The sequence below is a fragment of the Pantherophis guttatus genome, chromosome 3 (assembly GCF_059756535.1).
Source record: "Pantherophis guttatus breed Tessera chromosome 3, ASM5975653v1, whole genome shotgun sequence".
Lineage (NCBI taxonomy): Eukaryota > Metazoa > Chordata > Lepidosauria > Squamata > Colubridae > Pantherophis > Pantherophis guttatus.
The window spans coordinates 43,749,075-43,772,428 of NC_142065.1; the positions used below are offsets into that span (position 1 = coordinate 43,749,075).

A 23,354-nucleotide genomic window follows, 5' to 3' on the forward strand; every position below is an offset into this window, starting at 1 on the left:
ATAGCCAGCGATGGCATCAGCTGGCTATAATGGGACGCCGGAAGCCACAGCCACTCGGTCTTGGAGGGGTTGAGTCGGAGCCTGTTTCTCCCCATCCAGGCCCGCACGGCCTCCAGGCACTGGGACATCACTTCAAGGGCATCATTGGGGTGGCCCGGGGTGGAGATGTACAGCTGGGTGTCATCAGCGTACTGGTGGAACTCCACCCCGAAGCCACGGATGATCTCACCCAGCGGCTTTACATAAATGTTGAACAGAAGGGGCGAGAGGACCGACCCTTGTGGCACCCCACAAGCAAGGTACCTCGGGGTCGACCGCTGCCCCCCTGTCAACACAGATTGCGACCGGTCAGAGAGGTAGGAGGAGAACCACCACAGAACGGTGCCTCCCACCCCCAACCCCACCAACCGGTGCAACATGATACCATGGTCGATGGTATCAAAAGCCACTGAGAGGTCTAACAGGACCAGGATAGAGGAGCAACCCCTATCCCGGGCTCTCCAGAGATCATCCACCAATGCGACCAATGCCGTTTCCATGCTGTGCCCAGGCCGGAAGCCGGACTGGAGCGGGTCTAGATAGACAGCTTCATCCACGTACCGGGGAAGCTGTTGCGCCACCACACTCTCAACAACCCTCGCAACGAAGCGAAGGTTGGAGACTGGACGATAGTTAGCCAAAACAGCCGGATCCAGAGAAGGCTTCTTGAGGAGGGGCCTCACAACCGCTTCTTTCAAAGTGGCCGGCAGGACCCCCTCACTCAAAGAAGCGTTAACAATCTTCTGGAGCAAGCCTCGTGTCACCTCCCGGGAAGCCAGTACCAACCAGGAGGGACACGGGTCCAATAAACATGTGGTCGCGTTCAGCCATCCCAGGACCCTGTCCATGTCCTCGGGAGCCACAGGATCGAACTCCCCCCAGATAACACTCTCAAGACCTGCCTCAGTCATCCCGTCCGGACATACCCAGTCAGAGGCCAGCCCTTCCCGAATCTGAGAGTATATACATGAGATTCATATATATACATATACATGAATTCCTAGAGCAAGATATAGAACTAAGTATGTCAATAGACAAATGCAAATGGTTCACATTGAGGAAAACGATTTTATGATCAATTGTGATCTGCAAATATCTGTATTTTCAAGAATACCACTGTATAAAAGCCACACATTAGAAATGTCAATTGTGAACTTTCAGCCATGTAGTCTAACTTCATTCATAAACACAACTTTTAATCTAGTTGATAATTTTCATATTTTTAAAGCCTTATTGTTTATTTAATATTTGGGCTTTATGTTGGTTCAGTGTTGGTTTCAAGTGAGGAGATATAATTTAATATGTAACTTGATAGAAGAAGAACTGCCATTCAGTTTTAAGTTTTAAGACTCTTTCTCATAGTTCCCATCCAAAGACTTGGCTATAATTCAAGCAGAGCAAAAAATGTACCTGCATATATACTTCTTGCTTCTTAAAATTGTGATGGTTTAGGAGGTTTTATGTTTCTGAATTATATCATTTTACAAAACATCTGGAACAATATATAGAAATCAAACTCTCTGGATCTTTTAGAAACTTCCAGAGCTGTTCTACAAGGAAACAGCTTCATTTTACTACATGGAAATAGAACTTTATCCAAGGACATGTCACTGGCAGTATTTGGGATACAGATCTGATAAATAGATTCTTTGATAGGATTGGATATTAATTAATAAGAACATGAGAAAATAAGATGTCAGATTGATGAAAAGCATATAAAGACACACTGCTGGAATATTTGGTTAGACAACCCCTGGACTTTTATAATGATTATGATGTGTGTGTGTGTGTGTGTGTGAATGTGTGTGTGTGTGTGTGTGTGTTGTGAGTTTTCACACAAAACAATGAAGCTTCTGATTATTATTTTTGAACATTAATTGTTGAACCATTTTCCTACCCTGTTTCCCCCAAAATAAGACATCCCCTGATAATTAGCCCAATTGGGCTTTTGAACGCATGGCAATAAGGCCAAGTGCTTATTTCAGGGTTCAAAAAAATATAACACATGGTCTTATTTTTGGGAAAACACAGTACTTTTGTCAATATTATACCAGAAACAGTGAAATTAGTGACTACATACAGTTATTTGTACTCTGATCTCATTAATTTCAAAGAAATTTAGAAGTTGCAGGATCCAATATGGGTCAATCACTGGAACCAGAGGTTTTGTCTTCCGACCTTTTGGACTCATGCTGGAGCCCATCTTCAGGGAACTTCTCTCTAGCAGAATGTGTGCTGATCTGTGTGTGGTATTTACAGCGCCTGTTGTAAGTGGCTTTTTAGATGTTGATTGGTGTGTGTTGATGACAGGCTTTTAAATCATTATCTGTCATTTGCTTGTGCTGCCCAACCCTCGCATCCTAAGTACTTGATAGGCTGGTGGTAATTCAGCACTCCTATTGAGTGATGAGGGGCTTATTTTCCAGGCTTCAATCACTTTCCTGGCTGTTTTTTTCCTGCTCATCCAACAATCATGGTAGTTGCAAAATTGAATATTAAGAAATCTTGGTGATGAAAGAAAAGGAAGGGAGGGAGGGAGGGAGGGAGGGAGGGAGGGAGGAAGGAAGGAAGGAAGGAAGGAAGGAAGGAAGGAAGGAAGGAAGGAAGGAAGGAAGGAAGGAAGGAAGGAAGGAAGGGTCTCCTTTAACTTGAATGTATTATTACCTTTATAGTCTGCATGTGTATGTTTATAACTAAATTGGTCTTAGTCTTAGATCCCATTCTTAATGCGTATGAGAAATCTATATAAGCAGTTTAGGTTATTCAAAACCCCATTTCTATTCTCTTGATGCTGGGAATATCATGCTAGTAAGTATGATATCTTGTGAAGGTTTGCTAACATGATCTTCACTGACCTGTAAACACAAATGTGAAGCATTGATTTCTTTTCCTGTGTAGTGCTTCATTTTATTTTCAATGACACTGTGGTAATTTTGAAGTATAAGAACTCAATTGTGGCAGGTTCATTGCACATTTCACAAGTTGCCACATCTTCTAATATACAGTATTGATCCAAAATAGTTGTATATTTATACAAACATAAGAGAAAGATGTAGATAGCAGAATAGATCTGATGTATTATCATACAGTCATAAAATTCACAGGTGACCACAAATAAGTTATTATCAGATTGTAGTCTATCTAATTAAAGGATATGTGCTATTTCAATAAAAATTTGTCTTCCAACCCCAGAATCTGGTATCATTTCCAGCTATCATTCTGACAAAACCTATAATCCATTTTTAATAAAAAGAACTATTTCAGATTCCCTATAACACTGATTATTTCTTGTGTACTAAAAGCTCTATCCAGCTTTCCAGCATCATGGATGTCTATTGGTTGTTTTCTGTATAGATAGGGTATTTTTAAAATATGGTAATAAACAAAAGGAAATGAAAAGCTTATATTTCACCTCTAGAGTCATTCTCACAGAATGTTCTTCCTTCCATGTGATAACTTGTTGACAGAACAAGTTATCACATGGTTTGGAAAAAGATTTGATACTTGAGTCTTGCCAAACTAATTAAGATGGAATCATGATGTGGCAATAATTGAAAAGTATTTAATTCAAGGTATAACCCTGCCTTAATTCTGTTCTTCCAGGTTTGTAAAGTCGTGAATACTACCACCCTCACTTGCCTGGCTCCTTCACTTACATCACAGTACCGACCAGGTCTGGATGCTGTTGAAAGACCTGATGAAATTGGATTCATCTTTAACAATGTTCAATCTTTACTGATTTATAATGACACCAAATTTATTTATTATCCAAACCCTACCTTTGAACTGTTGAGTTCTACTGGCATCTTGGACCAAAAGCCAGGATCACCCATTATCCTGAAGGTAAAGTGACGACACAATCCAGGACACTTATTTACATACACAAATTCAGATCTACTCTGGAAAAAGTATTGTCCTACATGTAAAATCTTGTTCCCGTTTCTTATATTAACCTGTAAATTTTCTGTATTGTTTATAGTTACTGTATATAAGAAGATTATATCTGCATGTTTAAAATCATAAACTCTGCAAATATCACAAATCTGCAAATTTTGTCTTGGAAACTTGTGGGATTTTGATTTCACACAAATATTTGGGAGAGGGGTTGATTTGAATTTCTTTAGTAAACTTGAAAAATAAACTTGAAATGCTCTCTTTGCTGTCACTCCTTTATTCCCTTCATAGGCATTTGTAGAAACTCACAAAAAAACAACAACAAAAAAACCCCCAACCAATTGATGTAGTAATGCAAACCTCTTATGTATTTGCAGCCGAATATTTAACACAAGTATATAACTCAAGATATTTGATGTATATATTGCAGGCTGTACCCTTCCCCCTGTTGCCTACATTTCCCCTTCTAACTATACAAAATACATCACAAAACATTTTGTTTGACATGTACGTTTCTATCACATAGGAGTTTACAATTGTAGGAATCTATAAATTGATATATCTCCGCTACATATAGTCAGGTTTTCCTTTGCGTAACATGTAATCCTGGGCTAAACTCTGAGCTTTATATATCAAAACAAAAGTTTAATAAACTGGGCCTAGCATCTAATTGTTAAGAACATTTTAAAACATTTTAGATACTCTTACTGATATGTCCGTCCGTCAAATACTTTATTCCTTTCTTGTGAAGATAAATGTAACCACTCTGCACTTTTATTTGCCGGTACTTTACAATACTGCATTTTGAGAACCAAACCTACATCAGATTTAAAGTTCAATATTATATTAACAATGTCTCACTCCCAGTATTTAACATATCGTCTCCACTTTCACATGTTTAGTGCTGATGTGAAAAGTTTTATTTTTGTACGTGATGTGTGATAGCCTTCTGTACCACTGAAACGTCAGTGAAGCCTTTTCTTTCATATCAAGCAACTGTTTCTCTTTTCCTAATGTAACACAATACCAATGGAATAGGAGAAGCTGTGCAATGGATAGACGTGTTCAGATGGTTCCTTATCCATATCTGAATTTGGATTGCTAGTGAAATATAGGTGCATTTTGATATTATATGCTTGGCTGGAATAGTAAATGTATTTTATCATGCTAGTTCATGACTATGCCAGTCATGTACTAAGTAGCACTCATTTTAATCACAGGCAAGGAAAGACTAATTTTCTTCATCTTATTTTTCACCTTCTCAAGATTACTTCTTGCACTTACTGCTGTTTCCATGAACTGCCCCTGATTTTTCAATTGCCTCTTAGCTGTCAGTTATGGTTTCCTCAATTAAATAGCATATTGGTTTTGATATGTAAATGGAAAAGAAAAGGACAATAGTAAAGGGATAGCAGGCATTTTTCATGGTGGTTCCTACCCCAATTGTGATAAATGTAATACTGAATACCAAAAATTTAACACATGCACACTAAATATAAATTTGAATACATTAGGAAGTTTCTGCTCTCTCAGTTATACAATTTCTTATTCAAATATGCATTACAGTTGCAGCTTTTTTAAAAATAAGTATGCATCAATGTTTAGGATGTGTATGACACTGTGGGATATATGTTGAATCATAGAAAAGCTGAGACATTAGCTAAAGTTTCATAAAACATTGTCTTTTTGCTTTTCCCTAGGGTAAAAATCTGTGTCCACCTGCATCGGGTGGAGCAAAGCTGAATTATACTGTTTTGATTGGAGAAACTCCCTGCACTGTCACCATCTCTGAGACACAATTACTTTGTGAACCTCCAAATCTCACCGGGCAACACAAAGTTATGGTGAGCTTCAAGAATCAAGATTTTTCTCCCTTTTGTCTTTTCTACTTTTCAAATGTCAGAGTTGACGCCCATTCCCAAACTACTGGTAGCTCTCATTCAAGGAGTGGGGGTGGGGGGACTTCTTTGATTAAAAAGAAGATAAGAATCTCCAATATCACTAATTTTCTCAAAATGTAATGTCTTTATTTGCCATTCACAAGTGTTTTTAATTCAGGACCAGTATAAAAATGGCTCAAATAAATGCATGAATCTGATCATATGATTATACCAAAGGGCTAATTAACTACCATTAATTTACACATGTAAATATACAATATCAGAAAGAAATACGTTGAAATATTTTCAGCATCATGTGTTTGTCACTTGTGTTTGTCACTTGTGCATACATACACCTATTATCCAAGCACATACTGGCACAGTATGCATGTATATAAAACAATAATGGTTACAACACCTGTAACTCTGAACTCCTCATTGGCAAACACAAAACCCTGCAGCTATTGAAAGACAAAAAGAGCTGTCACACCTTTGAGCCTAACTACTTTTATTGTGGCAAGAGCTTTGGTAGGCAGCAGAGTATCTCAGTGGGTGCAAAAGTCTCCAGCATACTTTATCTCAGTTCATGCTGATGGAAGCTATAGTTGAAGGCAAGATCAGCTTGCTGCCAGATCTGTAAGAGAAAATTACCCTGGATATTTTGCAGAACAAATGAGATATGTCTTTATTTGTGAGATGTATATCCCATCTCTTCTCCAATCACTTAAGGTGACATACAGCAATTCCCCAAATTTCTCTGTAACAGCAAATGTGGGATAAAATGGGCTGAAAAAGTAATCTGCTTAAAAACACCCTATTCATTCGTTCATTCATTCATTTATTTTGGCTAACAGTAGTCTTTCCACTTCTATCTAAGATCTTAAGCACCACATCACACAAGGGGAAAAAAAGCTAAAAGCTGAAGAATATTAGTAGCATTGTTATAGACCTTTTTTTGGGGGGGGGGAAGTGGGGAGATCTTTTCATCTTCAAGCTCTCCAGCACCAAAAATATCAGCAGATCCAAATGGTCTCACCTTCATATTGGCTCATTTTAATGATGGCTTGCATGCAGTTCTCTTCGTGTTTAGGAATGGTAAATATTTATGACAAATAAGAAGGTATGGTTTTAAAAAATAAAGTCTATCCCAAGCTGAGCTAAAGCTGTGATGATCTCTTGGACAGATTTGTATTGTTTCTTTAGCAATGTGCAAGTGGTTTGTTGTGAAAATTTAACTTCTATCTTCGGCTTGTAAGTGAATAGGCTTCATTTCAATAGCTAGTCTTTTTTATTTCAATAACAATGTCAGAACAGATGATGCACAACTGGCACTGATATTTGTTGTAGAGATAGATCATGGATATATGGTTATTTGCTACCAAAGGCTGTGCTATGCTATGTGTACTCTTATTTGCTTAAGCACTTATTCATTCACACCATTTACATTCAATGCAGCATTGTTGTGAGGGGCATACTCATCTTGTTCTCAACGATTTTGCTGGAGCTTGCTAGTTTCCTCTTTACCATCAAGATAGTCAAGAGCCATGCGTAGATTGTTCTTTTAGAGGCACTTCTGGCATTGCACATTTGCAAGTGAATGCTTTTCTTCAGTTAGTGAACTGTCTGCTTTTAAAGCTGTGAGGACTTTACAAGAATTGTAATTTTTTAAGAAGTCATTTGAAGTCATTTCATATCTCCAAAATGATGTCCAGTTGTAATTAATTACATAAGATTTTTTTTTCTGCTTTTGCCCCTGATAGTCTTGACTTTAGCAAAATATTTATGTGGACATGCCTTGGGTTACTTTATAAAGCACATAATTATTTTCCTTAAAAATAAAAGTGGAAGCACTGGGAAATTAATGCAGCTTTCTCCATATGAGACACCGTCATCTGTGCACAACATAAATGGAGATTAGACAGGCAATCTCTGAAGTTTAGCACAGCTTACGTGAAGCTTTGACTACTGATAATTTTCTCCAGATTTACCTTCTAAACTGAACTGAATCAAAATATAACAAAAAGGTACATTTATTATATCAAGCTTCCCTTCTGTAGAATCTGATGAAACCAAAAGCATAGTCAAGTCCACCTATTCACATATTAAAATGTATATTTAAATGTAAATATAGCAAACGATTAAATTATGAAATCTGGGTCAGTTTTCACATTATTTGTCCAATACTATGATTTATATATCATAAACACTTGTACCAAACATCTATAAAGTGCACGCCAGTTTATTATTTGACAACCCTAACAATCTCCCCCAGTCTTGCTCTTCCATTTATTCTTTTGTTCTTTCTTTGCCTTCTATACTTTCCCTCTACGTTCCTTTGTCAATGAAATTCTTATTCTCATATATTCTGGTTTATAAAAGAAAACTGAAAACTTACGTTATGAAAGTCAAATGAAGTTATCATGTAATCAAAGGAATGTGGGAAATAGTGCAAGGATAACAAATATGTTGTAACTCAAAGGCTTTGCTGTGTTTCAAGAAGTATGTGACCTTTCTTTCTATGGGGATGTTACTTGCAAGGTCTTATCTACAACTTAGCAAATGAGTAGTGTTTTATGACTTTTAAAAGCGTATTTAGAATTTTGGGAATTATTTCCAGAACAGCAGTAATACCTCAGGCTCCAGTGCCTAAAACTATGTTTCTTTCTTTTCTTTTCTTTTTTTAAGTCAGCTACTGGACAAAAATTAACAGTTTCATCCATGTGTTAACTCCCAAGTAAACAAATGGAAGGATTTATGCAACAGAAGTGTTCCTTTTCATTGCCAGTCCTATTCCCAGCATCCATACCATTTCTTGGTGTAAATGTCATCTTTCCAAGTGACTGCTTTTATTCCAAATTAATCTCTATACACACTGTAATGTGATTCACCTTCTGGTTGACTCTCTTTGATGGTTAGGTGCATGTAGGTGGCATCATTTTCTCACCTGGCTCAGTGAATGTGATCTCAGACAGCCTGTTGACTTTGCCAGCTATTGTCAGCATTGCAGCAGGAGGCAGCCTTCTTCTCATCATAGTCATCATAGTCCTCATTGCCTACAAGCGCAAGTCTCGTGAAAATGATCTCACACTCAAGAGACTTCAGATGCAGATGGACAACCTAGAGTCTCGGGTAGCCCTTGAGTGCAAAGAAGGTCAGTATCACTCCCTAATTTCAAATCAGATGTCCAGTAAAATATGCCATCCATTCAGGTTTGGGACTACTTGGTTTTATTGTTTCTGAATATTATTTGTATATGAAAGAAAGTGAGTCATGGAAATCGGTTTTAGGTGACAGAAACCATCAAAAGGTAGATCAAGAGAGTGTTTAAATTCTTAGTACAAGGGGGGAAAATGCTGCCAATTTTGCTGTAAAAAGTCCAAAATATGATAGTATAATAATACAATACAATACATGACAAATTGTTGGTATATTCATTTTTGTGTCTCAAACTGGTTATATCATCTGAACTTATTACTTCCTGTCCATTGTAATAAAGTTAACTTCTAAAGATCTATTGCTATTTATCCTCCCTTGGTTAGTCATAAAATAGGTCCTGAAGAATGTTACTTCATACATATATGCATACAAAAACATTCATAATTATGCCAATACATGCATGCTTACACCACATACACATGTATGCACACACACACACAAGCATGCCTAATGGACAACTGTTTAGCATCTAAGTCCTTCATTCAGGCTAAACTCTGCCCACAGCCTGGAGTTTGATCTCAATTGGCTCAAATTTGACTCCCCCTTATATCCTTCCAAGGTCAGTAAAATGAGGACCCAGATTGTTGGGGGGCAATATGCTGACATTGTAAAATGCTCAATGCTGTAAAGCACTATGGAACAGTATATAAGTATATAACAAATGTTATTGCTATTGCTACTTAGTTCCTATTATCAGTTAAGTATAGCACTGACAAATGGCCATGTCTTTTAATTCGTTATTACCTTTTATCAACCCAGTAAGTTAACACATAGTACATATCTGTCTCAATGACATTGGCTCAAAGAATAAATCCATTTCAGTCACTACTTAACCTATATATAATTTCATAAAGGCGTGCATACTTACTTTATTTATTTATTTATTTATTTATTTATTTATTTATTTATTCATTCATTCATTCATTCATTCATTCATTCATTCATTTACTATCCTCATTCCCATTAATATATACAGTACACACAACTCTGTTTGGTTTTCCTAATATAACTTTTCTCCATTCATTGACTACTTCTCCAGTAGTGAGCAGTCCAAGCATAGTTTCCATGGTAACCGCCTTCTGCTTAACCTATTTCCTTTGATCCAGTATGAATTTAACAGGGCTTGAGCCCCACATACAGCTGTCAAATAAACATTTGGTCATTCTCTCTCAAACACACATATAGTTGTAAAATGCCCTCTTTTACACCCAGAGAAGCTTGGAATTTTTTCCCATGAGTGTCTGTATGTGTCGGAAGACAGTAACAAGTATATTGAATGCAGAGACATCCTTTGCTTGACTAATGTGTGGAGAACAGGATTAGCACTTGATCCTATTTCAGCAAGATGTATAAAATTTGTCGGTGCCAGGTCATTAGGCTTGGCAATCTGTGGATCTTTTTCTGAAGGCATTTCATGGGGAAGTTAGGGAAAGCCGGGATCCTTTGCAATCACAAGGTGCTGGAACCAGGCTGTAAAATAATTTATACATTTTGGTGTAAAAATCAAGAAGCTTAGAATATGAAATGCTGTTACAGCCACCTGGCTGGCAAAAAAAGCAGATCAACTTGTTGAAATGCAGACAGCATAAAGCAAAGGCAGATAGAAGGTAAATTGAGCTGACTGATTTGCCATAGATAAGCACAGACTGAAAAGTCTCAATTATTTAACTACAGCATCAAACAAAAGGTCCTTTTGCCTATTGCCTTTTTCTTTATGAATTTGCTGAAACAGCTCTTCTGGATATTGGAATGTGTCACTACCTCTTGATGGATTAGATAGTGTAACTCATATACACGTTTATCCCAAGACAGACAGACAGTCCTCCCCCTCCCTCCCCCCTCCCTCCCCCCTCTCTCTCTGTGTAGCTGAATAGTGTGGTGTTTAGAGCATCATCTAAGCACACTGACAGGGTTCAAATTTTGTACCTACATTACAGGAAGGGGTCTTTGGGCACAAATCCTGCCTACCTTAAAATGTGAGAGTGACATGAACTAGGAAAGCCCTGCTGGCTCAAGACATCACCCAGATTAACAAGATCTACACCAGCTATTGGGCAAGGATAACCTAACAATAAATGGGCTACTGGAAAAAAAAAACCATACATGGATGAGACAAGAAAATCTGGAATTGATGGGATATCACTATTCCATATTATTGATGGAATTGATACAATATTAGATACAATGAGAGGGTATATGTGAGGAAACTGTAGATCCACACTACCTGAGAAAGAGCTAGTTATCCAACATATTAACATATGCTCTCACAACTTCAGATAGAAGAAATACATGTTACATCCCAGGCTTACAGTAAGAAGACCCTGAAGCACAACAAGATGTTCCACCAACACCTGAAGCTGAGGTGTCACTGCTACTCCTTCCATTATTGAACACAGCTGCTGAAATGAGGCTGATATGATATATATGCTATATGATAAACTCCAACACCTTCCAAAAAGGGCATCAGAGCCCTCTGTCCAGAAGAGTGCAGTGTTAGGAGCAGCTAAGATACTGTGCAAGAACTCCTTAAACTCCCAGGATTCACACACATACACTCACTCACTCACTCACTCACTCACACACACACACACACACACAGAGAGAGAGAGAGAGAGAGAGAGAGAGAGAGAATGCAAATAAGACAGATTTTCACATTCAGCAGCAAGAATTCAACATTCCATTTAGCAGGTTAATTTTCATATGGCTATGATGTTTCCAGCACAATATATTAGAAGGGTGAAATGTGATAACGGCCATGTGTTCACAGTATTTGTACAGATCTTCATCTTGAGAAGAAGCAATTGGACAAGTATTACATGAGTGCTATCCTTATACACATTTCCCTACTGTTACAATTGGACTATATCAGTTTCCATGCCCTCCCACTATGTATATGAGGCAAATCTTCTGTTAAGTCCGTGAATCTTGTTATAGTTTTGAATCTCAAATTAATTTTCTTCCCTGACCCTAGATAAGCTATAAAACATGGGGATAGTTTTCTTCTGCTAGCTACATCAAAAGGACATGAGGAATAGAGGGGGTTGAGTAAGTGAGAGAGTAAAAAAGCCACACAAACTGATTTAAAAATAGGATCTTTATTTTTATCTAGTGCCTTCCAAGGCATTTTCAGTGCTTACATACAAGGTGTGAACAGAATACAAATTAGGAAGTGTGTTTTGTTTCAGCATCTGTTCTTTGCATTGTGCTCTTTCTCTCTCATACTGAGGAAGTGGCTCCCTGCTTCAGGGCATGTTTGGTGACACAGAGAGGTCTGGAGTAAACGAGCTTCCTGAGTTGGCTCATTTGTAGTCCTTGATTGTTTGCACCTCATCCTCCATTCCCAGAGCCGGTCTCTTGATTGCCTGTCTTTCTCACTCCCTTTCCCTAATAGCTTTTGCAGAGCTGCAGACAGACATCAATGAGTTAACCAGTGACCTGGACCGCTCAGGGATTCCGTATCTTGATTATCGCACATATGCCATGAGAGTCCTCTTCCCTGGCATTGAAGATCATCCTGTCCTGCGTGAACTAGAGGTAATGGAGTAGCTGTATGTTCTCTCTATCTCAGCCGCATCAGGCGACTGGTGGTGTTCCCCAGGTCCCTTCTGAGAAGCTCGATTAAAACCCACACAGCTGTGAAAGCACCTTTCCACCTCCCATGCTGAATCTTATTAGAAGTGTTGGGATAAGCACAATGAACACTGACATTCATTATAACATAAGCCTTCCATTTTATATATATTTACCCACAGTTTGTTTTCTTTTGATTGCCTTTGTGTAGCTGCTGCCCTGACATTTTTTTTTTCTTTCTCTATCGCTAAAACTCCATGACTAGTCCTCCATGACCAACAGCAAAAGAGCTGCATTTATTACCAATGACTGGCTAAATTCTCTTTGAATTCTCCCTTTGTGAAAAAAAGCCAAAGGGGAGCTTGGGAAATCCATTCTCTGATTTGCCTAGGGGAATAAGCCTCCCATTTTGCAAAGGAGCTTTTCTGCATCTTGTCCTCCACTTGGCAAAGCTTTTGTGCAAGAGAAAGACCTTGGTCACATCACTTCAGCTTTGTCTATATTGTATGCTGAATTGACTAAGTATATCACCAGGCATCCCAATTTTGAGGGAGGGTTGGGTTTTTTTTTTTTTTTATGTTGTTAAAGCAATGACAGGAGCAGATGGGACCCATTCTTCAGTATGAAAATGCTGCTGCTGACATTTGACCATGGAAAAACAATGAAGGGGAAACTCCATCAGAAACATTTTTATACATTCATTACAAACACCGCATGTGTGAGAGTAATAACATGGGAATACCCATGCCTCAGTAAGCTACCAGGGTGCCCTGTGAAAAGTTTTTCATTTTTGCTGCTGATGGCTCCTGAAAAGACATTTCCCACTTCACTGCTCTCTTTGTCTGAAAAGCTAGAACACCTTATTTTCTCCAGATAGAAGCTGGAGCTCCTTAATTTCTCCAGTAAAAACTAATTGAATAATTTATTACTGGAGAAAGTATGGAGCTCTAGTTTCTTTTGACCATATAACTTTCAAAGAAGGCATGCCTTATGGTAGAATATTCTTTTAATGTAGCATTCTTCTAAGGAGAACTACAGTATCCTACCTATTGTGGGTTGGTATATTTATTATAGGAAGTCCTTCTCTAGGGGTATAATTAAAATAAACTGGGCAGGTATTGTAACTCAGGTGGCAATATGTAATCCAAGGCCGGGGGATCAAAATTTAACTACAAAAGCGCTATTATATATATTTAGTATAGTAAATTGATTTCACTTTTTTCTTCACTTGTTTTGCAGAGATATATGTTTTTGTATTTTAAAATTGTTTAGTTTGCCATCAAATGAAGTTTGTTGCTTTCCTTTTTTTTTAATATGCATGCAAAGAAGAAATTAACTGAATTGTTTATAGATGTATATCAAAATTATACCTGGGAATACTAGTGTTCCATCATCCCTTGCTTTCTCTTGTAGATGTAGAAAATAGTAAATAAAACTGATGATTGAAACTGATTTTGCCATTCCCCCCAAAACTAGGATAATGGTCAACATGACACCAATTCCACTGCTGCTTAGTTATGTAATATAAATAAGTTGAGAATATAAGTCAGTGAGAACTTTGTATACAAATTTTATTATTGTGAATTATAATGCATAACTTACATCCAGGACTACCAGAAAAACATGTTTATGTGTGCATGTATTAGAGTTTCACAGTGGAGTGAGAGTCTAAACCAGTATCTTGTCTGTGTGAATGTCATTTCTATGCAGTATCTCACAACTCAAGAGTATTTTGTTTTAAACATGCAACACTGACAATATAACATTGTAAAAAACATTACTCTCAAAAACAGTTTTCCAATTTTAAATTATTTTAACTGAACACTTTAAAGAATTTTTAAACAAGCACAAAAATGAATTTGAAAATAATTAATAGAATACAAATGAGTAATCAAGAGATTCTTAAATGTCATGGAGGTTATTGCTTTCTAATATATCATTATTGAGTTGTAAATAGTTAAATATATTTTGTAAATTATGTCATGTTAAATGATTAAGAGTTGCTATTAAACTAAAAGTGAATACATATCAAGAACGATGGTCAACACAATATAAATCATTCAATGGAATGATAGCTATAATAAATTTAGCTCATATTACTAAGAATCTATTCTGATTTAGGTATCTCATAAAATTGAGATATGGGTTCTATGCATGGATAAAGCCAAACTTTGGATGTAGCATCAATCCATGTATTGTATTATAGTATTAATGTTTTCCAGTTTAGTTGATATCTCTACCAGATTTACTTTAACGGTACAAAGTTAACACTTTTGAAATGTTATAGGTCCAAGGGAATGGACAACAGAACGTTGAAAAAGCCCTGAAGCTCTTTGCCCAGCTACTCAACAATAAGGTTTTTTTATTGACATTTATCCGTACCCTGGAATTACAGCGAAGTTTTTCCATGCGTGACCGTGGCAATGTGGCTTCCCTCATCATGACAGGACTTCAAGGAAAGCTAGAATATGCTACTGATGTCCTCAAGCAATTGTTGTCTGACCTGATTGAGAAGAACCTGGAGAACAAAAACCACCCTAAGTTGCTCCTACGCAGGTAAGAACAGAAAATTTGGAACTTTGCACAAAAAGACTGTAATTTCAGAGCAAAAGTGGTCATTTAGATGAGTGTGAGCTTTGGGGTGAGAATGTGATTGCCCCATCATATTTATTTATGAAGTATAATTTTCAAAGGATACCTACCAAGTGCTGCAAGATTCTATGAGGTTACTATTTCAGTTTGCATCCAGGAAATCTCATGCTTAGTTAAAATACTTGATATTCCTGCCACTGTTTTTCTTTCCCACGGACTGCTCAAAAATTAGCATTTGGCTGGTGGTTTTTGTTGTCCAAGAGAAGATAAAGAGGATAGTTCAACTGTAAATCTAACCTTTCAGAGTGAGCAGAGCAAAGCTACAGTAGCAACTTATATTAGAGCTGGCCAGCAGGAAACAGGCAGTGTTATACACTTCTATATTATAGTTATTGTAGATAGTCATTTGATTAAACTAGAGAATTCATCTGTTCATCTTTTGTGAAAAGTTAATACTATGGATCATTGTTCCTGTTTGGAAGGCAGGTTACACTAGAACATAAATAAGTGAATTTGCTGAATTTAATGAAGAGTTGTGATGGCACAGTGATTAGAATGCAGTATTGCAAGTTAATTCTGTTGACTGCCAGCAGTTTGATCCTGACCCACTCAAGGTTAACTCAGCCTGCCATTCTTTTGAGGTCAGTAAAATGAGAATCCACATTGTTGGGAGCAATATGCTGACTCTGTAAACTGCTTAGAGAGGGCTATAAAGTACTGTGAAGAGGTATATAAATCTAAGTGCTATTGCTATCGCTACTTACATAACTAGATAACAAATTCCATGTTGGTTTTATTTAATCAATATTCACAATGCAAAGAACTATGTTAATTCATCTGCTAATCAGTGAATCATACAATTTTTTTTTTAATTTGATTTATATGCCGCCCTTCTCCGGAGACTCAGGACGGCTTACAATGCGTTAAGCAATAGCCTTCATACTTTTGTATATTTATACAAAGTCAGCTTATTGCCCCCACAAACTGGGTCCTCAATTTACCTACCTTAGAAAGGATGGAAGGCTGAGTCAACCTTGAGCCTGGTGAGATTCGAATTTACAGTAATTGCAGACAGCTGGTGTTAATCACAATGCTGAGCCACCAGGCCCTTGACAATACCATGCCAATTTCTATATCATGTCATATTTTATGATGCTACACCAATATAACTAGTGTTGGGTCAGAAAAGTGCTGTATTTAACTGTAAATTCAGATAGACTGTATGCTATTCCTAGTATTCAGAAAGTATTTGAATTGCAATCCAAATAACTCTTGCAATATTCAGTAATGTCAGCCTTTATAGGATAGCTACTATATGGCGTCCATAGAGGAAAGCTTTAAAAACCAAACAACTGAGCATTTCTTGATTTCCATGATTCAAAAACTATTCTTCCTATGAATTGTATTCAGGGCCAGCTTTAGCCCAAGATTTAATAAGTACTAACCTATGGAGCCTAAGCTCAGGGGATGCCAATGCTATCCTTCTTTCTCAATCATTCTAACAACACAAATATTTGTCATTAAGGAGCTGGTGCCATCAGTCAATTTGAATTAGTGTGCCATACACATTTGAGATGATTTTATTATAAATACATCTAGGAGAGCCAGTGTAATATAATGGTTAAGCAACTGGACTAGATGAGGACAGGATTTGTATCTCCTCTCTTAGATATAGAACCTCCCTGGGTGACTTCAGGCCAGTCATAATGAAGTTATGAATTACAGTTAATAATTTCAATGAAGATGCCTTTATCCTTCAGTGGATTAATTTGAATTTATAACATTTGTGATTAGATGGAGAGTTCATATTTTTATACACACACACACATATGGACTGTTTCAAAACCATGGTCATCTTCTTCCAATCCAGCTTCCCTTAATAATATTTGGCATACAGCCTTGTCTCATTCTTTTGCCAATCTGAAACCAGTCTGTTTCAGTGTTTTCTATCCATACAGTGATATCCTGACCTGCGTATAAATTTTTCAAGAGGGCAGTGAGATGTTTTGAGATTCCCATATTCTGAGCACTTTCCATAGTTTGGCATAGTTTGACATGATCAACACAAATATAGGATATTATCTCCCCTAATTATGCTATCTCTGAAGTTTCTAAGAATTTGAATGAGATAATCTATTCAGAGGGAAATATATTTTTCTATCCAGAAACATTTCAGAATGAGAATTTATCTACAGTTTATAAATACAAACAAAAATGAATTTTTTCAATCCCTGTGATCCGACAATAAAGGGGAGGGAATTTTCAATCTAGTAAGAACACCATACACCTATGGGACTTTCTGCTTTTGTAATTGCTGTTTCATATCACCTTTGGTGTCTCAGCTGGAAATTCTTACAAGAGCTTTTCACCTGACCTACACCAGAAATTTCTTGAAGGTTTCCCTGTTGTCAAGGAACAGCTCCACAAGGGGTGACCCTAGGTGACAGTAATAAGTAAGAATATGTGGTGGAGGTTTTAACAGTTTGACAATTTAAATGTATTGTTCAGCTTCAGCAAACTGACCCTGACCTGCAAGAATATTAGCCATATTATTCTACATTTTCCAGATGTCAGTTTTTTTATTCCCAGTTCATTCCATTTCTACCTTACCTGATATGTTGGTAAGTGTCTGCCTTTCACCACTTTTACTACCCTCCCCCAAAAACTAGTTATTATGTATGGACAAGTAATCAGAGGAGTCAATTAGGTCATGCTGAGATTTTTTTTTTTTAAAGTGACCGTACAAGCATTTTAGCATACCCAATTCCTGCAAGTCATTAAGAATACATTTTAAACCTTATATAGGTTCCTTTTTTGTTAAACAAAAGAGCTATGCCTTGTAAAGTCACTGAAGATGGCATAATGTATATGGTGGAAAGTTGTCCAGTTTCTCTTTTTCTCTCCCACATCCTATCTAAATGAGTGTCAGACATGGGTAACTACCATTGTTTTTTTATCAGCATACAGACTGATGACACCTACCTCTATTTACATTTTAGTTTGTAAGGCAGCAGTAAAAAAATCCAAAACCTTATAAAATGTATGGGGATATTGTGTATTGCTATAGCACTTCTCAGCTATTCAAGAGGGATGTAATGGGAAAAACCGGAAGCGTCGCAGTGATACTGGCTGGGAAATAGCAAAGCTCCGATGGGCTTCATGAAAACCCAGCCAGACAAACTGCTATCGGGGGGGTCTTCGGACTGGAACTGTCTTGGAGGGACGGGGGAGAGAGAGAGGTGTCTCGAAAGACCAAAGAGGAGCAGGCAAGTTCCTTGGAAGGTTAGAGACAGCTCTTTGACCTGGCGGTAGGGGAGGCAGCCATTATGTCCACTATAAGGTGGGGCAACCGAATTAAGATGTGAGCAGGAGTAGCGATTGAACAGAGTATTGTTACTGGGTGAGTAATTGGCCAACTCACAGGTAAGAAGGAAAAACTTTTAAAAGCTTGAAAGAAGTCCCAACGACTAATTAGCGGCTAATTGGCACTCGGGAATTTAAGCGAAGGAAAAAAAGGAACTTTAAAACTAAAACTAAAGCCTCAAAAGTAACCTTCCACCAGGACTTAAAACTGGATTTGGATGAAATTAAAACAAGACAAGAAAAAAGGAGATAGAGAAGTATTCTTTAAACAACAAAAGGATTTAATTTGGAGAAGAGGAAATAATCATTTTTGTGGATTTACAAATGGATACTTTGTGGCTGGAGGATTTGTAAATTGGAGAGAGACATCTGCTGGTGGAAAGAAAGTATCATACTAAACTTATTTATATCATCATGAGAAAGTACTGAAAGTACTGTAGGAGTGCTTTGTTTAAATAACTAGAATGAGATTGCAAGAGGAGTGGAGAGAACAAAGACTAAAATTGGAATGGCTCAAATGAACATTTGAATTGGACACTATCTGGAAAGAAAAAAAAGAAAAAAGAGACACTACATGGACTTTGAATTTGAATTATATGCAAAGGAATAATAAACTTAAAAATCCTTGCCTGTTAAATTGATAACATGGAGAATTGGGAAGGAAATAAATGAAAATAAAAAAGATGATTACACTGGGATTAACAGTGACAGAATAAAAAAGATGATTACACTGGGATTAACAGTGACAGAATAAAAAACTTGATTACACTGGGATTAATAATGATAGAATACAAATGGATGAGGGGGAATACAGCTCAAAAAGGAAGAGAAGAGAAAGAAATGGGGAAGAAAAAGGAAAAGAAGAAGGCAAGGGAATGGGAGAAAGGGAGGAACGTGTCAAGAAATGGAATTGTGGAGAAATTAAAAGAAAATAGTTAGGAGGTAGTAAAAAGGAATTTAAAAGATGAATATGCTAATTGAAGAAATTATATGTAAAAAGCAATTTAGAAGGAAGATACAGATTATTGTAAAAGGGATATAAGTAAAGATAAAATGAAATGTAAGTAAAAAAGAAGAAATACACTATTTAATGTAAAATAGATCAGTAGATGCAATGTGAAAGACAGAATGGACCATATATTTTGTTGTTGGAAGATGTACAAATTTGAGAGAAATAATAGTAATAAAAGAATTAATTGAAATTAAGGGGGGAAATTGAAACGTAAAATTGAATAAAATGGAAATGTTAATAAATGATGCAAATAAGAATAAAACAATGCATGTAAGAAATAAAATAGAAGAAAGATATTGTTAAGGGTTAGAAGGTTATACTAGCAAAGGATTTAAGATAAAAATGGAATAAGTTGAAATATATTGTTAATAATTAAAAGATAAGGGGAATTTTGAGAAAATAAATGAAAGAAAAGTCGGGGTTGCCTGGACACCATAATGGAAAATAGAAAAATGAAAATGAATACAGCAATAGAGAGAGACGAAAGAGGAGTAGACGGATGGAAGGGAGGAAGGAGAGAGAGGAATGGGAAGAAAGGAAAGAGGGGAGGAAGGGAGGGAGGGGAAATAAGAGTAGGAGAGAGGATTAGAAAGGGAGAAAGAGAGGAGGAGAGGGAGAAAGGAAGGGGAAGTAGAGAAGGAGTAGGAGAAGAGGGAAGAAGAAAGTAGAAAGGAAAGAAGGGAGGGAGATGGAAGAGATTGAGAAGAAAGATTGCTGTACAATAAAAAAGATGAAATGGAAGAAAGGCAACCCCGAACATGCATAAATGCACTAGGATAAAGAATGAGTTACTAAGAAATAAAAGAGAATAAATATGAGTTAAAACAGAAAAATTAGAATTTGAGGGCGAATAAAGATGTTGTTTATACAAATAAGCATAGAAATTTTAAGACATGATCAAAAAATAGAAAAAGGAAATTTTGGCAAAAAATTGTAATTGAGTAAAATGTATTTGAATATGATAAAGTGTATAGGTTATGATATGGCCAATACTCTGTTCATAAAATATGCGGGTAAATGTGGGGGGGGGAATCAATAAAACTTGATTAAAAAAAAACAGGGATGTAATGGACACAATCATTTTCTTTTATCCAGTTGAAGACCCTGATGTAACTACCCATGAAATTATACAATAAAATTAACACCTTGTTACTCAGGACAGGAACAGGAAATGAATTGGCTGTTCAAGCCACTGATGGAAAATTGCATTTTTTTCTTAAAGCCAGAAGCTCTATATAGCACAACTGGGACATTATGCTACATTGGCCACTGAGCCTTAAGGCAGGGCACTTCTAGAGTATGTGAGATGACTATCTCACTTTCCAAAATGCAAGTCTTCTTTTCCTCTCACATAGGAGGTAAAAGCACAGAAGAACTATCTGTCTCAGCAATGCCATGAAGTTACATAGGGCTTTAGGTCACAGACATACTCCGATATTTGTCCCTACTCCCTATGGCCACTAATTCCACCTTTCCCCAGACTACTTCATTTTCTGTTAGGACTGTCAAAAGGAAAGGAACAAGATGAAGGACAAGTATACTGCAAAACATGTTTCCTCAGGAATTAGGAATGGACAGGAGATTAATCTGAGGGGAGATTCAGGTCAAGGATTCAGTACACCTAATTTATCTGAATTTCAGAAGGAACATAGTCCTTATGACAAAGCCATTTTGTATTATGTTACATTGTTTTCATTTGCTTCGCATAAAACAACAGCACATAGGGTAATCTTTTCAGTCAGCATTAAAGTTTTAGAGTAGTGATAACCCTAAAAGGCAGTCTTTGTTCAATAAACATAGTTCCTATTATTCCAAGGAAAGTTTACTCAGGGATATTTGTAAAAGTCTATTTCCCAGGGCAAATAGCCGTTGCTATGTAATATTCCCAGGTTTACTGCAGTGTGTTCTTGTCACTTTGAAGTCTGGTCACATTGTGATATGAGAAAGATACAAATGGCAGTAAAACAGAGCAAATGTTATCATTATTTACTTCATAATAATCTTCTCCATTCTAATAAATTAAGTTGGCCCTGAGAGAAGGATTCCAATATTCATCTAGGAGTTGTAGATTTTCACAGAAGAATATTGTATGTACTTTGAAGAAATGTACATTCGGAATAAGTTTTAAAATCATATTTTTAAACTGCATTATAGTTTTTTCCAGTGTTAATTATTTTACTATGGAAATAGGAACACTGCAGCATATTCTATTGTAGACTTTTTTCCAAATATAAGAATCAGTACTCCTATTTCCTATCTGGTGCTTTAGCTCTAACCCTAGAATTGAGGAAGCGTTCCCAAATAGAAAGATACAATGTAGTAGCAAGATATAATCTTATTGTAATATTGCTTACTCTGCAATTCTGCTAGGCTTGTCCTTTCCATCTGCCATGGAAATGCATCAGGGACATGAGTGGCCCCACAACAAACAGAAAAGCAAATGATAAATTAGACACAATTTCTTCTCCAAATAAACATCTGTTGAAATTTTCCAAAAAAAAATCTTTGTGGTGTAAGAAGCTAAGCAATATCATTTGGCTATTACTTGCTTAGAAATGTGACCTGCATATCTGTCTATGTTAAACGGGATGATGTCAAAGTTAAGAACAAATAACCAGTAGCCTTATCACAAACCAAGCTGGCTAACTGAATTGGTTGCTTCAGTTTTCCCGCAGAACATATCTAATCCCATTCTCCCATTGCAAATTAAACAAAAAAGCCAAGATTCCTATTTATTTGGATTTTAAATGCCTGCTGAAGTCAGCAAAATAGTGCAATTTCAGAGCACTACCAAAAGCAAAGTGCCTTCTTCCTGTGTTTTTAAATTGTGGGTTACCTGATTTTGCGTGTAGTTTCTTTCTCTGGCCCTCTAGGCCTACTGCTCAAACATTGCAGAGATGAAATAGCATAATTCCTCAGATCCAGACAGATTCAATTTTAAATTGTAAACAGCAAATGTTGGTCTGTTTTGATGCATGGAGCTACTAGGGCTTGAAGATTTTATTAGTGCACATGACAAAATGAGATCGCCAGATCTACATTTCCCATTCTAGTGTGTGAGCTGGCTGTAGGCTTTACACTGAAATTGTCATACAAGGAAATATAAAAGTGCTTGTAGCATTGTATTCTATTTTATATAATAATTTCTATCTTGCTTGGGAGATGTTGCTTTTATTGTTGTTGTTTAATTTGTAAAGCCAACCAACTGCGAATTGCAACTCTGGACAACCTACACTGAGTTATTTTCTTTAAAAAAAAATAACCAGACAAATAAAGCAAAACAAAATTACAACCAATCATAATCTCATTATAGATGGGCTCATTTAACAATCACGTCCAATGTCTGGGGTTTTTCAAGGCTTTATGAAAATTCAGCAGGGATGGACCCATTGTAATCTCTGGAGGTATGATGGTCCATGGGACAGGTGCTATGATAGAGAGAGAGGCCTGACTCCTGGGTCCTATCAGAAATTATTGTTTCATAGAGCAGATTTAATATTAATATTCAAGTATGGATATTTCATATCTCACTCTACAATTATGGAGTTCAGGCATACCTTGTGAATATGGTTTGTTTGCCATTGGAAATAATTCTTCTTTTGACTCAACCTCCTGTACTTTATCTTTGCTTTTCCATGCTCTTAACTCAGATGAATAAGTGGCAGCAACATTCAAGCTTTCCTCTCCAACCCGCACAGAGATTTAGTATCTTGCTCCTGGAGTTTTCATTGGTGTAATGAGTACTATTATTTCTTCCTTCCCCTTTCCTATCAGTTTACTGACATGCT

At 36.8% G+C, this 23,354-nt stretch overlaps 1 protein-coding gene across 1 annotated transcript in view; it reads left to right on the forward strand.

Moving 5' to 3' along the window:
• Positions 1-23,354, forward strand: part of PLXNA2 (plexin A2) — a 449,635-nt gene that overhangs the window by 372,755 nt on the left and 53,526 nt on the right. The window contains exons 18-22 of the mRNA XM_034414337.3: positions 3,643-3,882; positions 5,634-5,777; positions 8,730-8,964; positions 12,421-12,563; positions 14,887-15,155. Coding sequence (XP_034270228.1) covers positions 3,643-3,882; positions 5,634-5,777; positions 8,730-8,964; positions 12,421-12,563; positions 14,887-15,155 — 1,031 coding nt within the window. The remainder of the gene's footprint in view (positions 1-3,642; positions 3,883-5,633; positions 5,778-8,729; positions 8,965-12,420; positions 12,564-14,886; positions 15,156-23,354) is intronic.